A 16574-nucleotide genomic window follows, 5' to 3' on the forward strand; every position below is an offset into this window, starting at 1 on the left:
GACTTACAGAAAGATTCTGAAGAAACAGGAGTATACAGAAAATAGAATGTTTAACAAAGAAGAGAATTTGTGCTAATACAGGGAAAGGACAAAAAAGAATAGTAGTAATGTATTTCATTGTTACTGTCCAGGCACTGTAGTATAGATGTTTTCTTTGACACAGGGTATAGCATTTTTTTAAGAATAAAAACACTTCTAAATAAGGAAAAATTATGTCTGGGCTGATATTTCAGAAGGACTGAAATAATAACAAGAAGGGACACAAGGTAGAAGGTAGGTTTTTTGGGCGGGCTGATTCGTTCGGTTTTTTCTTCTTAATGAAGAATCCCAGGAATAGGCAATCACTTTGTTCCTGTTTTGGTAACTGCGATTCTGTTTGTTTAGCATAATAGTCTCTCTACTAATATGAGAAAGAGAGAATCATATTTTATAGAGCTTTTATGCTTACTACATGGAAAGAAGGAAGAGAAGATTCATCACCAGATTCTGCATGGGCCTAATCTCTAATTATCAGATGAAAAATAGGGACATTTGAAAGCACTATGTACCAGAAAAAAAAGGGGGAAAAAAAGATAAAAATAAAAGCAGCACTGGAAAATAAAAAGATAAATGAAATTTAAATGGTCTGTTAGCACCGACTGCAGAACTAGGATGCCACTGGCAGTGATTCTTATCAAGACGAAAAGGCAGAAAGTATCAGGAAAAAAATGACCAAACAGCAGTTACAGTCAGCAAATCTTGAATTTTAGGTTGGGTGGGGAGGCTTCTGCTAATTAAAGTCTAATTGAAGAATATTTCATATGGTAATCTTCATGCAAATACTGATTTGAAGCTGCTGCAGCTGAGGAAATTCTCATAAAGCATGACCTTGCTACAGTTATTAAGTCTGCACTAATTCTATTAAAAGCAAGACACATTCTGAAAAATTTATGAGCCAACAAAGGATATGGGGCAAAAGTGCCACTAAAAGAAATTTTCCTCTACGTCCCACTGGGAAACAAATCTGCCTAATAAATCCATCTGTGCTTGTTTTGAGTTAAGCTACAAACTTTAAGGTGCACAGATATTTCACTAAAAATACACCTTGTTTTAGCTGAAAATGTGTGAAGAACTTCCTGGTCTGCTTCTTTTCCCCTTCGTAATTAAGCTGCAATAAACTGATTTAATTTTGCTTACAGGATGTCTTATCATCATCATCTACTGTCTTCTCAGCTTGTTTTTTCTTCAGATATGTAACTTTTTCCATAAGGTATAGGAGGCGACCCCTAATAGTTGAATCACTGTTGCCATCCAAGGTTCCATCTTCATCTAGTTCAATTCCTGAAATTAAAAGAAAAAAATGCACAAATTAGTGAAGAAATAAAATTAAGCAAGCTACAGACATCTTGTGTGTACAAACATAATTAAACTGAACTGTGGTTCTGCACTGAGAGTTTTATATGGGACATGCTCAACCAGCATTTGGAACAAGTATAGAACAGGCCTATGTGCCAAGCAGGAAAGTGCAGCTAAGGATCAGGTAACCTTAGCAATTTAGCATACAAATTGTATGATGTTATACATAAAACATACAATAAATACATTTCCCCCAGTATGCATTTTTCCATACTAACACTGATGCCTGTGTTTTGGACACATGTAGCTCAGAAGTGCAGATATAGTCACTAGGGATACAGTGTGGTTGAAGTGATAGTAGTAAAAATTTTTAGGTAAAACATATAAAAGAAGTGAAAGTATGAGTGGTACAACAAATATACTTTCCAGTGATCAGTCAGAAGAACGTAGCCACCATCACAATGCACAGTGTTCTTTCATGACATTACTATAACAAGCTATAAAAACGTAAAAACAATTAATGTGAAGATTCACAGAATCACAAAACAGCTGTGTTTGGAAAGAGCCTTTGGAATCCAACCTCCCAGCTCAAAACAACTTCAACAAGGGCCAGTTGTCCAGGACCATGCCCATGAGGTTTTGAGTATCTCCTAAGGTGAAGAGACTCCACAACCTCTCTGAGCAACCTATTCTTGAGTTCCATCATCTGACAGTAACAAACAAGTAGAATTTCCCGATTTTCAATTTGTGTCACTAGACACCTCTGAGGAAAGTTTGTCTTAGCCTTCTAAACTGCTCCTACCCAACAGGTATTTATATATATTGATACCAATCCCCTTGGAGCTTCCTCTTCAAGTTAAACAACCCCAGTCCTCTCATTCTCTCCTTGTACAAAAGATGGTCCAAGAATTTAACTATCTTTGATGACTTGTCCCTGGAGCCACTCCAGTATGGCCATGTCTCTCTTGTACTGAATGTCCCAGCTTTTCTGCAAAGCTACTTTCTAACTCGGTCCCTAGGCTGTCCTCGCTGCAGGAGTTATTCCTTCACTGGGAAGTATACTTCCCAACACTGAATTTCATGGGATTCCTATCCGCTGATTTCTCTTATCTTTAAAATTATTGACTCATGCATACATTGAAGAGGAATTAAAAATCTTGACCTATATCTATTACTCACACTAAGTCCAAGTAAAAATATCATTTGACTGTTTTCTGGATGTTTTAGTTTCCAAAATAAGTTCTGAAGTTAAGGGTTTTCTGGAGAGTTCTTTACCAGTCTTAAATTTTTTAGGATATTTCTTCATGACATAACATCCTTCTTCTCAATTTATTGCATCTGATTCTAGCTATCTGATTGTTTTGCATTAGATACAATTCCATTTCTATTAAAAGTTATTTTGTTATACTTTGTTGTAACACGGCAATTGACACTACACTAAGCAATGATCATCAGAAAATTCATATTACACACTAAGTCATATTACAAAATTATTTGGATGGCAGTGTTCTCAACCAAAGTAATTCACAGTAAAGACACTGAAATGTCTTATCAATTGGAACACAGAGATGGTCTGAAATCACCCCAATGAAATGTCTGTTTTCCCAGTTACGCTACTCCCTGAGCTCTAGTTGTGCTTTTTTGATTTGCAAACCTCCAATACATTGTCTCTCAACCATTCCACAAAATGTAAATCCCCAAGTGGTGGCTGACTAAGCAAGCAAACATTGGACTCAAGATATGTAACAGTTTTACTTATTTTGCAATATACAGAGTAATTAGTTCTGCTCTGTGATAATGCACCATCTGACCCACTACTCATTTTCTACTTGAAAATAATGCAAATTCCTATTTTCCCCAAGAAGAAAAAGGTAACAAAAAACTATGTTAAGTAATTTGAACAGAGGAGAATGATGGAAAACAAATAAAGAAAAACTCAAAGAATCAAAAGATAAAGCTTGTTTTCCTTTCAAACATTTATCTAAATTATTTATTATCTGCATTTCCTGCTACCAAACACAAGAAAAATATTGAAAAGCTGAAAAGCATCCAGCAATGACCCACTGATGTCTGGACTACTTGCCCCATAAGGAAAGAATGAAGGAACTTGTCAGCCTGCAAAACAGATGCTTATGAAGCAAAACATACCATTAACCAGATAGTTCCCTTCTAGTTTAACCAGATAAGGATAAAAATATTTCCTTGATTTTGACTACAAGCTAATTATCTTTATTTGATAATATATATAATTTGTACAGTGTAATTTACAGACTATTCAGTTCAAGTTTTTGTCATAAAATTACTTATGAAAATTGCTTCTAAAGCTAATATAATTTAAAAAGTAAAAATATTCAGTAACAAGACTTACCACAGTGTGTCATTAGGTCTTCATGGAAATCCAAGAGTTGATCCCGAATTTCTTCAGGGCAAGGACAATCATTTTTATCATCTTTAAAGTTCAGCAGCATGTTAATCTTAGAGAATACAAAGAAAAGACAAATTACTCTGATCTTCAAAAGGAAAAAGTTTCAAATCGAACATAAGTCTGCAACATAAAAAGTAAATAAAGTGCAACATGAAAGAAACTGTCCATTGCAAGCTGTACCTGCTCCTGAGGAGGGGATCGAAATTCTTTTGTTTTTCTAGCTGTCAGGGCAGCAGACATGTTCAAGGCCTGCATCACTTCATTGTACCGGAAGCGTTGATTCTCTTGGAGCTTGGCCACAAAATCATCGGAAAATGCTACAATGGCTTCTATCCTGTGCCGTACTTGGCAATCACACAGGTACTGGAGTAGGTGACACATCTGAGAAAACAGTATTTATTGTACGAGACATGAGCTGGCAAGCTAAGAAAGATCTTCTGCACATTACTCAAGTAACGATGGATTTCCTACAGCAACAGTTACTATCAAATAAAGTGTCCCGATCATTTAATGCTGTTATTCACTACACGTAAAGCAAGCTTACACCAGGAATATCTGGCATCTGCAAGGGATTAATGTGCCTCAGACACAACCAAAGCTACAAGAGAATGGATTTGCCCCTTTCTTCTAGGGATTTCTTTTCTGTTAAGATCCATAAAAATGAGGAATTCACAATTAATGGCGTTGAGCAAGTAATTGTTTTTAATGAAACCATGATCTATGGTGAGCAAGTTTATATCATCAGAAAGAAATTAAATCTTCTAGTTTTCTGTAAGGAAATCACCTCTCTCTTTAACTAAAAAATTTAATTTCAAAACGCTTTATTTCTTGAAAGATAAATCACCACATGAAGAAAACAGGAACAACCACTATCAAAACAGTATTTTTACCTGTAATTTAACAGGTTCTGGAAGTTTCATCTGAAGGAGTCCTTCCTTTGGCATTTGCTCCCCTCTGGTTTCTTCCTCTCCTTCTTCTGACTTGAGCTCACCTGAACTGAACTCCTTCTCTGAGAAATCAATTTCGTCCTCCTGGCTCATTGCTTCTTTGAAAACCCGGGGCTCAATCAACTGCAAGATGTGTTTCAGATCCTCATTATGGAAGATTCCCATAATTAGGAGGGTATAAAACAGCTTGATCAGAGGGACAAACAGAAATTCTGTAGAACCTCCAACTGGATCTCTGACATGGAGGCTTCCCACTTGGACAGCTTCAGTCAGCATCTCTATGGTTTTGGCCTTCAAAATTTCCAGAGGGAATTCAGGACTGAATTGAAAGCATTCACTGCTAATGCTTACAAAACTTGGGGAGGAAAACTGCATTCTTGGCCTTAATGAAGTGCTAAGTCCTATACCAGGAAGGCCGTGTTTTTTGTTTTCATCAGGAAACAAAGTAATACTCTTGGTCTCATCTGTCATTGGAACTATAAATTCATTATTCATCATCAGCCTGGCAGTTGCATAGGTATTGAGATGGATGTCAATGAGTAAGTCATAATATCCTGCACGTAATAATCCTGGCATGTATTTATTCTCAATAGCATAGAGGAGCTGAGATTCATCCACATGGCTACACAGAGCATGGGCCACTCGGTTGTTGCCTAAAGCACAAACAGCTGAATACAATCGGAGGGTGTGGTAGTGAAATTTCAGCAGTTCTTCTTGTTCTGTCAACTCTAAAATATCAATTGTTCTGCAGAGAAGAAAAAAACAACATAGTAAATTCCACATGCGAAAATATCTTTTGAAGGGATTCTAACGTCTCTCTAAGGATAACATTAGCACAGTATCAGTTCCAGGGACGTCTTTTTGCACATTTCAGCTTTCATGTGAGAAACACTGTCAATCTAATAATCAAGACTAATAACAAAGTTTAATCTCAAATTTATTCAAGTCCCTCCTAAAAAAAATCCACATTTACTCAACACAGAATACTTTTTCATACTACAAACAAGAATTCACGTAACTGAAAATCAGGTTTTTAAAACCAGTTGGGGTTAAGATATTTATATCATTTCTTGGTTTTAAATCTGGGGGTGCACAGTGCCAACAGACTAACCAGTACATTTGAAGAGAGCTCAGTGCTGGGGTTCTTGGTGACTTGGTTTTCAGTTTAGGCAGTGGAAAAATGCTCAGACATTTGGGTAACAAGGAAAACACAGAGTTAAATTTCTTCAATTGTTTTAATTAAACTTAGGAAAATTAAAGCAATGGAATAATTAAATTGTTCACAAATTTTGAAAAATCTCTACAAAACCAGATTTTTGCTTATTTTACAGATTATCTTTAATAATTTATAAACAGTTTCTTTCATTTTCTTTGCAAATCTACATATACTATTAACATGTTTGGACAGAAATTGGGAGAGGTTGGAGACAGTGTAAAAGAAAAGAGATTTTAAAACACCGGGAAGTTGAATAATTTTTAATATTAGTTAAATCAAAACACACTGTCTATATTTATATGTGTTACAAATACAGAGAAGACCTTGGGCCTTTCTTACATAGATGGCATTATGTGACTACATGTAATTACATTCCTAATCCCAGCATAACTGTGTTACAGTACAAAACAAACCTGTTTTCCTCAGGAATATGAAGGGCCATGAACTGCAAAGGATTCAGGCACTGTATCATCCAGCCTTGACGTTCACTGATCCGAGACACATCCACCTTCAAGAAGTGGTTTGGCACTCTGCTCCAAAGCACATGAGTCAGAAACTGGACGTGGAGACGTGGAGGACACTGAGAGACTGGGTTTTTGTGTTCACTTTTGAATAATCCAGCAGATAACGGCATTACATTCTAGAAAATTCCAATGGAAGAGACAATCAGTTTCCACATCTTTACCAAAAACTGCATTTCTTTTCCAGAAATATGCTCAATACATAGTAAAGTAGAGTAAAACAGGAAATCAGCATTTTCACTAGTTTTTAAAACAAGGTAGGAACTGTTGGAAGACTAGTAGCAAGACAGCATTTTCCACATCTGTTTTCTAAGAACACAAATTTGAAATAGAAACTTGACTGCCACATGTGGTTACTTCCTTGGACTCCACTTTTCTTTTACCTCTTCTGATTTCTTAGACATCCAAGCATCCAAAGTAAGGTAGAAAAATTCAGTTCAGTTTTCTTGTGCTCTGTCTGAATGTACTTTCAAAATTATTTTAAAGCTCTAGCCAAATTCTTAAGATACACCAGTCATCCATGCTCTGTTTGCAAAATTAAGCAATTTGCTTTACGAACCCAAGTGATTTTGTTTCATCATGAAAGACAAGATTTAGAAAATTCTCATCAGTTTCAACCTTTCTTATTCAATGTACTGTATTTTAAATTCATTAAATATTTAAAACTGAGTTAAGAACAAAAATAGCAGTAGTGAAAACACCTGGAATCATAAAAATGTCCCAAATACCAAGAACACGTCGCAGGAAATAAATGGCAAAAATAAAAAAAACTTATTTTATATGGTTTTTTTAGTCCTAAAACTGCACAAAACCAAGAATTATGTACCTTTATTCTTCCCAATTCAAACTGGAAAACATTGGGGCTTGTAGCTTGAGCGAATACAGCAGGAAACAACTTTGTACTTGGTTCAACCTAGATCGAAGAAAGGGAAAAGCTATTGCCATAACAGTGATGATTACTATTTCTTACAATCTTGTATTAAAGCCTCTAATGATACAGGCTAAAAATTCAGCTTTCCCCCTTCCCACTGCAAGACATCACCTAAAAATCCTCACCTGATAGTAGGTGCCTAGTTCCTTGCCATTAGCTGTGAAGGTCAGCAGGCCACTGGCAGCATCAACCAAGCAACCAATCTCCAGACCATTATTATTACGTCCTTGCCCAGGGCTCAGGCTCTCTCCTGCGCACACCATATAGCAGTTGCTGCGTTTTATACTGAATGTCAAAAGATAGATTTATTTATGAATAGTGTGCAAAATATCTGCAACAAACCAAGAACAGCTTTGCATGGCTGCAAAACAACAGGGCCTTGTGGCTGAAAGGAATGGATCACATCCTAACCATTAACCATTGACCTAACATTAGCCACTGCCAAAATTCAATGAAACGTGGACATCATAACTGAAAAAATATAAAAACTGAAAATGACCGTGTATGGAAAAGTTTGAATCATTTGTAAAATACCAGACAAAACTGACTTTGCAAGTCAAGGTTTTAAATCATTCAATGCTAAGCATAACAAAAGCTTCTAATACGCATAATAAACTGAAGTTCTGGGACGAGCTCATGTACTAATTTTAGCCTCACAAGTCAATACTTACAGGATCATAATTTCAAACTATATAGAAAGCTGCACCATTTGACTTTTCAGTGCCTGTCAATTTGACTAGTTCATTAGTCCACTGTTTCTTCACTAGCAAGAGCAGGTTACAATTAACACTCTTTCCTACTACTGCTGTTTCAATTATTTTTTCCGCATCAATCCAATTACATTAAATGGATGTCCAATTACATTAAGTGGCTATACACCTTATAAATTGAAAGTTGCTTTTATGGGTATAAAATATAGGTCTTTTTAAGCAAATTGTAACCAACCTCTCATGAACTTTCCCTTTTTCATCTCCCAGTGTAACTGTGACGGTGCGCACTCTGTCCAAGTCAAAGCTTGTGTCATACTGGTGAAAGTCTGATGTAATCCAGCCCACCCAGACATTAGCAGGTTCTTGACCAGGAAATATTCTCACAGAATAATAGTACTGTTGATAGAAAAACAACATTATCAAATGTTAGTGTTTGTTCTCCAGTGTATCAGTCTGATTCAGAATTAATTTGCTGCTCTAAATCTGAAAACATGTCATCTCTTCAAAAGTAGCATAGCCTTGTTCAAGTGCAATTCACAAGCAAAGCAACAAAGACTATAAACACAAACCAAAATACAGCCAACAAAATATACATTTTAGAACAAAAAAATGGACAAGGTTAAAGAAGCAGTTTATATGCTTGTATTGAAGGCTTCTGAATCATTACAATGCTATCATTGTAAGCTATTTCCACAGCAACTATAATTTTTATACTGTATAATTTTTTATACTGTAAGTTTAAACTGACTCAGTTTCTAGTATCTAACATCCTTCAGAAAGAGAAGAACACATCCAGAAGAGTATTTGTTTTCCTTTGAACATTGAGGAATGAGTGCTTATGGAGCTGATCTTGTCAAAGATCGACAAAACCTGCAGAAAACTTTCACTAGGAATTAATTAAATAAATGTTCCATAGAATTAGTAGAGGTGCTTTCAAGTGGTCCTGAACATTGACCTACTAGTTTAATGTACCTTTTCCAATTTATTCCATTATTCTAAAACTGTTTAGTCTTCCTCTTTTATATCTGGTGTTATCAACAGTAGTTTCAAAAATGGATTAAACTAGTTTTTCATTTGGAAATGGTTTTAGTCTGACAGTCAAATCAAAATAAAAGAGACAAAAACAGTCTCAACTTAAGTAGAAGTTCAGAACCACCACAGACACTTAAATTGAAAATTGGACTGTTTCTGAAATTTCTACAGAGAGAAAAACAATATAAGTATTTAAAAAACCCAAACCAAACAAGTAAAAATCCCCAAACAACTAAAACATCAATCCTATATTACAATACCGTGGAAGTTTGCATCAAATAATCATAGTCATCCCTATCATCTGCTAGCACATCCTCAGTAAGCCGTGCGGAGTGACTCGTGCTATAATCTGGCTTTGTCCTCCTGAGCATAAATCTATAAGGAAAAAAGTGAAGTTAAAATCTCTACTAAAAGCTCAATCACAAAGGTAAATTATTCAGAGAAGAGAAAGAGACAAGCTCATTTTTAAAAGCATTTAAATCAATTCCAACCTTAAACTGTATATTCAAAAGTTACTTGACTGGTCTGTCAGACATGAGTGGCATTTTCCTCTACTTTGAGAAGCAGCAGGTGGAGGGATGGGAAAAGGTAGCAAGCTACTAACCTTTGTTTAAGACGTGAGGGCTTTTCTTGAACATAATCTTTATGGTTATTCAATTCTGGTTTTGTGGCATCTTTTTCTCTTTCTGTCCGGTCAGGAACCAGATGACCATGAGCAGTTTTCATGAGAACCTCAAAATCAGAATCAGCATCATAATCCTCCAAGTCATTTTTTGGGCCAAAAAGACCAGAGCCTGGTAAGCCTCCTGCAGCTGATCTGGAGAACACCTCAGCACATTCAATGGGCATGCTTAATCGAAAAAACATGACGTCTGTTTTACTGTTCTGTGAACCAAAGGACTTCTGTGTGACCTTCAGACAGGGGCAGCTGTCTATGGTGCCATCAATTCTCATTACCTATGAAACACAAAGATGTAGTTTTTTGAAGCTGATGCTTTTTCTACCATGTAAATATTCAATTTGTATTTCTATAGAAAGTATCCGTGAATTGCAAAACTTGCAATGGTGTCAACAGTCTAATGCATTGTAATCATGTGCTGCCATTTTGAACAGAAATAACTGCTCTGAGGAGTGATGGTTTTGTTGCTCCATTGTTAAATTAAGGCAAACAGTCACAAAGAAATTATGCTTCTGACCATAACTCTTTGCAACATAAATCCAACTCTGCCCAGAACAACACAGACTAAGGAATAAAAATCATGCATGTACATATGAAAGAACATAAACTGTTTCTTAAATACCACACACCAGCTGAAAAAGAGTTCTTACTAAATCATTTCAGAAGGATTTCATGGCAAACTTACAAGGCATGAATACAGTTCCACCAAGATGGACAACTGACTGGGATGTATTGACACAATTGGCTAATAAATATTTATTACAATCAAAGCCAATTAGGTATGGAAAAAATCATAAAGTATGTGCACTAGAACACATGGTATCTGTTACTTTAAAATGCCCAGTTTGTGGAAGTTGCTTACATAGCTCTCACTGCACAAGGAACTCTTAATTAGGATATCTTGTATAATTTGTCTCTCAGAATGTCATGTTAACACATGTCACAGGTTTTGTAGAAAGAAAAACCACCAATCAAACAATTACATTCTTTGCAACCCTACTGAATGCAAGGAATTTGTAACAGGTGTTAAGGTTCATCCAGAATTGGGTCAACATACCATATTAAAATCTTGTTTGGAAGTACAAAAGTAGAAACATAACTCAAGCATATTCAAATGTCTAAAAACATTTTGCTAGCATCACAAACCTCAATATGTTCATGGTTTTGTGGCACTGGTAGAAACTGAGGAAGCCTTTTACTCAGCCAGATGGTGATGTCTCTGTTTGTATTAACAGCAAAGGGTTCATACCCTTCCTGTAAACCACATATAGTGAAATATTTTAGGGTGCTGACATCTTTTCCAAAGTTCATTCTTCCAACTTGAGATGGGCCCAGGCTGCACACAGGTAGGAATCCTTAAAACAAGATGAAAGAACACGTGGGTTGTACATAATAAACATCGGTGAACTGCTTTCCTCCAAAACTGAATTAAAAACCATTTTTGAAAAAAAAAAAAAAAAAAGAAATCCTAAAAGCAAAGTTTATAAAGGTGAGCAATTATCAACAGCACATCACATCTTGCATGTCACCAAGTAATGTATCTTAAATGTCATTCTGAAAAAAAAAGCCCTCTAATAGTCATGGATATTTTTAGGAACACTCAAACTACTCCACAGAGTCTGATAGCCAGCTCTTGGTTAATCTCTCTGCTGAACTGGTAGAGTACTGCCAAGTCTTATTACTTTAGGTATTCCTCCTAAAATGTCACTGGTCATTATATTTTGAGAGAATCTTACTTTAAAAATAATACAGTGCTTGTCCATGCAGCTCTAATAGTGAAAAAAAACCTACAAATATGCACAAAGTGCATGTCATAGATTTTTTTTTAAAAATAAAATAAATTAATTAATTAAATCAGAAAACTCTGGCTCTGGAAAATGAGAACTGACAATATGACACCATAACTTCATGAAACTTAAGGTATTTTGGTTTGGGATCATGTTTTCTGTCTTACCTTTTCAATCAGCTTTACATTTATATGAATCTTACTGTTTTCACTAGCACAGGGAACACATTTTTGACTTCTTTTTACAAAACTTTTTTTTTTTTTCCTGATTCCCCAGAATGCCAAGAGCACTTTCCCCATAGAGCTGTTCTGCAATCATTCTTTTGTTTTTTTCCATGATTTCAGCTTCACAGTCTAAAAACCTAAGAAAATATTTTATTTCTTTTATTTATTTTCATCCTGCTTTTCAATTTCCACAGTTACAAACGAATTTTAGATTCATTTGACCTAGTTATTAACAAAATGCTTTCTTTTTTATCAATAAGAAACATGAAGCTCTGTTCAGTGATTCTAATTCAGGTGAACATAACAGGTATTGAAAAATACAAGAACAAAATGTAAAGCAGCTCCTCACTTTTCTTTAGGCTGTCCAGATTTAAAAAAAAAAAAAAGAGCAGAATATCTATTCATGATGTTTGTTCTTCAGAGACAAAGCAAACTCCAGAGCACCATCTACAGAAATTACTGTCCAGCAGATAAATCATCAGCCTTCAGTACCACTTTTTGAAGATTTTACTACATATACACAAGACTGGTTGTCATGTGTATCTGTGTTAGATATGATAAATTTAATGACATAACACTATCGGCCATAAGTTGCAGTCCAGATTTCTATCTTCACAGCTTGGCTCTTAAATCACAAGGCATCAGCTCCTCAGATAACACAGCTATAGTAGACAACATGATACATGTCAATTCTGCTAGTGCAAATCCAGTGATGGACAATAATGCAAGTATTTTCCAGCACTAAACAGAAATTGTATTAAACAACACATAAGTAGGAAAATCACATTTGCAGCTAGAAATATGTGCTATGATAATGCCTAGCAGCTCTAGTAGGGAAAACTTACTAGGCTCCCTGTTGAGTTAAAGGAACCCACAAGCTGTTGCAAAAGTTGTTAAGCAAAGCCAAAATCAAAATTGTTTTCAATAACCTTATAATTCTCATCTCATCACCCAAAAAATGGTAATTCTTCCAGCTATGCACTTTCCTGTGTTTTCAAAAAAAAAACCCTATACCTCCCAGACAGATTAGATGTGAAATGAGTATTTTAAACACTCAAGGAAATAAAGTGTAATAAAATGTAAATGAGAATTTGCAAGATTCTCTGAAAGAAAACAGAGAAACATGGGTAAAACTCCTACACAGGTAAAGCTGTCATTGATGTTTTCACTCAGTTTATTGTATCCCATCAATATTGCCAATGGAGGCGAGGTGAAATCAAGATGACAGTCCCTCTCACCAATACCGTTGTCACTGATAACAGAAGGTACTGTACCTGTAGCTGATTCCTGCTTGTAATTGTAACTGTACAGTAACTCTGGCTCTGTATAAATGGAATATAAACACCAGGCCCAGTCCTAACCATGAAAACCCTACGTTCATCTCCGGTGAAATTCTGCATTAATTTTCCAATTATTTAGTTGTCATTTAAGTGTTTCAGGGTTCTTCCACACATGATAAAGACAGAGCATCTCATCTTACAGGGGGTGTGCTATTAAAGCATCTACACGTCTTTCTACAGAATAAAAATGAACTTCAATAGCCATCTTTGAACGGGTATCCAGCCATTTTAGATATTTCTATTCACAGATCCCATGTAACCCTTGCATGCTGGAGACATTGATTATATACCCCTAACCTGGCTCCCAATCTCCAGATAACTGGGCTATTGTGCAAATTTTATTTCACTGTATGAAATAGCAGAGCAAGTAAAAACACTTAAATACTACCATATGGAAAGTAACCATCTAGCACTGTCTGTCGCACATAGCAAAAGCACTGGACAGCAACACTTTTCATAATGTTCCTTACTTTCAAGAATACAAGATAAACCTCCTGACTCAACCTGTCAAACACTACGAACAGTTCCTGCTCACAGAGATCACAATTCGACAAAATAAAATATGGGTTGTACAAGTATACCTATTCACATCTACAGTTAAATTTATCTGCTACAAATGCATAATAAGATGCAATTATTTTTATCAGTTTTACCACTGAGAGGATATCTCATAATTAAATTCATCTGCCATAATCCCAAAGAGCTCCTCTTGTTGGTAGTACAACTGAACATGCACCACAAGCTGTATTACTAAGCTGCCAGAGCACCATGTCCTCTTTTCATTGTTCCTAAGTAAATTAAATCTACATGACAGATTTACTGTAAGGCTGCATCAGAAATCCTAATTGTTTTCTAAAGCAAAAGAACCCTTTTTGCAGCAACACAATATGCACATGCTTTACTGATTGAAGTGACCTGCAGAAAGGTCTTAGTGCTGTTAAGCAAGAGCCAGTAACAAAACCAAAGCCAGACTACCAAAAACAAACAAAAAAAAACAACAAAAAAAACCGTTTGCACATACACAGACATAATCAGTTGTCTTCCCTTCCTCTCTCCTTTTACCTCCAATATTTGTGTATTAAATACACATCATCATTTCAAACATAGCTTTGGAGTTATTAAATCTAAGATCAATAAGCACATTCCCTTGAAAACAGACTAGGACGTCTTATTTCAAAGGCTGAGCTCTTTCTTACAAAAACAATACTAGGAGCTGAATGTGAATTACAAGGATATTGTGGAAAATCTGACAGGTTTGACATGAAGACTCTGACATGGTTACCAAAGCCTTCAGGCTCCATGTCAAGCCAGGAACTCCTTTAGCAGCAAGATCTGTTTCAATTTGAACCTGCAGCTAGAGATAAGCACCACAAAAAGTACACCACTGTGATTTCATCAACTTGGAATAAACACAGCCTACCCTCAGAATTTAATTGGAGTTTCTTTCAGAATCATATATTCCTCAATGGGAGTATACTAACTAATAACTGGAAAGTCATTAAAATTTAATGGCACCAAGATAATTTTTTGCATCTAACACTGACAGTAAGCCAGATCTTGTACCCCTTTCCCTCATCAGGCTACCACTGCATCTAAGGAAATCCAAAGGCAGTAAAGTAATGGGCACCAGTCAAGAAAATTAATTGCAATTTTGTCATTTAAAATACAATAAAAATATTTCTGATTCCTGATGTATGTCACAGGAAGAAAAAAATGAAATCTTCCAAAGTACTCCTGAAAGTAAATTATTCTGAAATTCATATGAAAATAAAGTGGTTAAAATTCAAAAAGGGAATTTCCTAATTAAGAGGTATGAAATTCATATTTCCCATGGGAATTCAGTAGGGATGAGTAACCCAACAGTAGCATGTGGAGCTCTTATTTGTTCAAAAAATTTAATTTTATCTCTCATCTACAGCTGCATTGTTTAATAGATGTATAAAATTTATGGCAGAATATATATACCCACAAGAAATGAAAGCTTAAAGCTTAATTTTTTTAATAGTACCATAGTTCAGAAGTTTTAGGCAGTTAACTTACTAAATACCATTTCTTACCCCTTTTCTGTTTCTATCTGTACATAAGGTATTTAATTAAATTTACAAACAAAAATACTTTTTTGATACAGAATCAATCTGCCACCTGACAGACCCTCACAATCTTTGCCATCTTTGGAAATCTTGTAAGATAAACTAGCATGTGCTTGTGGATGCTGAAACCTGCACCAAAAACCCTACAGTAAGCACAAAGCTCAATCTCCTGGTTTAAGAATTAAGTAGAATATTTTGAAAGATAGTTTTGTATCAGCTGACTGGATCAGGTGTCATTTCTCCTCCCAGTGCTAAAACTAAACCTTAAAGATGGCTTAAACTCGCTACCACGGTTTCTCACTAACTGGACAGACACTTCATATTATTTCAGTACTTCATCCAGATAAAATCTGATGTTCTTGCCCCCCATGGCACAGGGGTGGACTAGGTGCTCTTAAAAGTTCCTTTCCAACACAAATCATTCTATGACACATTCTATAATTCTATTACATCATATGGTGATCTACTGCACTAAGAATCAAATATTAGAAGTCATTAATCTGCCTTTTCAGATACATCCCTGAAAAACAGCTAAAGGGTCTCAAACTAAAGATAGCCACGAAGATCACTACAGAAAAAAAAAACCCTTCCTCATTGTCACACCCATAAAATTTCCTTTCCAAAAGGGTAATACTAATCAAATAGAAAAAAGGAAAAGACAGGGAAGGCAGGGGCAGGGGTGAGAACAGGGACATGAAACACAAAGAAACATATTAAAGTGAACTCAGAGCTAAAACCAGGCAATAGCAACTTAACAGCATGATATATTACAGTACTTACCGTCAGCAACCTCGAAGTCCTTAAATGCAAGTTCTGAGCCTGAGTCATCAAGGAGGATTTCACCATTTAAGGTGAACATCATAGTGTGTTCATTCATGTCAACCATACATCCAACAACATCTCCTGCCAGCCAAGAGCGGCCAAAATGCTCGTTACCTTGATGCCACCGCTGTGCCTGAAAATAATTAGAAGCATTTAGAAGAAAAATAATGACAATGTTCTTCTTGTCTTTAAGAATAAAAGTAATAATTAACTGCCTCAATTAAGATGGCATTAAAATGAACACTTTCCCAGAATATCATTCCAAAACTGTGTCTGTGAGTATTCCAAGCTGACTCTGAATATGGAAATCTAACAATTAACTTGCTGCAAGCACCCCTCACATCAGCATTATAAAACATTGCTAAGAGAGCCGACAGGGAAAATTGCTATTTCAACATTTTGGTTACAAGAGAGTATGGTTTAGTTTTCTGCAGAAATTCCATGAAAGACTTGTAATCACAATAATATGCTATCAATTACAATGTTTAATAGCTACTTCACAAACCCTTTTTAAG

General features: G+C 35.7%; 1 protein-coding gene across 4 annotated transcripts in view; it reads right to left on the reverse strand.

Annotated features, from left to right (window-relative positions):
- Nucleotides 1–16574, reverse strand: part of RYR2 (ryanodine receptor 2) — a 383162-nt gene that overhangs the window by 126373 nt on the left and 240215 nt on the right. For all 4 annotated transcript variants that reach the window (XM_058834705.1, XM_058834704.1, XM_058834703.1 and 1 more), the window contains 12 exons: nt 16018–16192; nt 10943–11151; nt 9722–10074; nt 9378–9492; nt 8321–8481; nt 7501–7660; nt 7271–7357; nt 6337–6563; nt 4651–5452; nt 3941–4141; nt 3704–3809; nt 1177–1320 (listed from right to left, as the gene is read on the reverse strand). In XM_058834705.1, coding sequence (XP_058690688.1) covers nt 1177–1320; nt 3704–3809; nt 3941–4141; nt 4651–5452; nt 6337–6563; nt 7271–7357; nt 7501–7660; nt 8321–8481; nt 9378–9492; nt 9722–10074; nt 10943–11151; nt 16018–16192 — 2740 coding nt within the window. The remainder of the gene's footprint in view (nt 1–1176; nt 1321–3703; nt 3810–3940; nt 4142–4650; nt 5453–6336; nt 6564–7270; nt 7358–7500; nt 7661–8320; nt 8482–9377; nt 9493–9721; nt 10075–10942; nt 11152–16017; nt 16193–16574) is intronic.

The sequence above is a fragment of the Poecile atricapillus genome, chromosome 3, assembly GCF_030490865.1.
Source record: "Poecile atricapillus isolate bPoeAtr1 chromosome 3, bPoeAtr1.hap1, whole genome shotgun sequence".
Lineage (NCBI taxonomy): Eukaryota > Metazoa > Chordata > Aves > Passeriformes > Paridae > Poecile > Poecile atricapillus.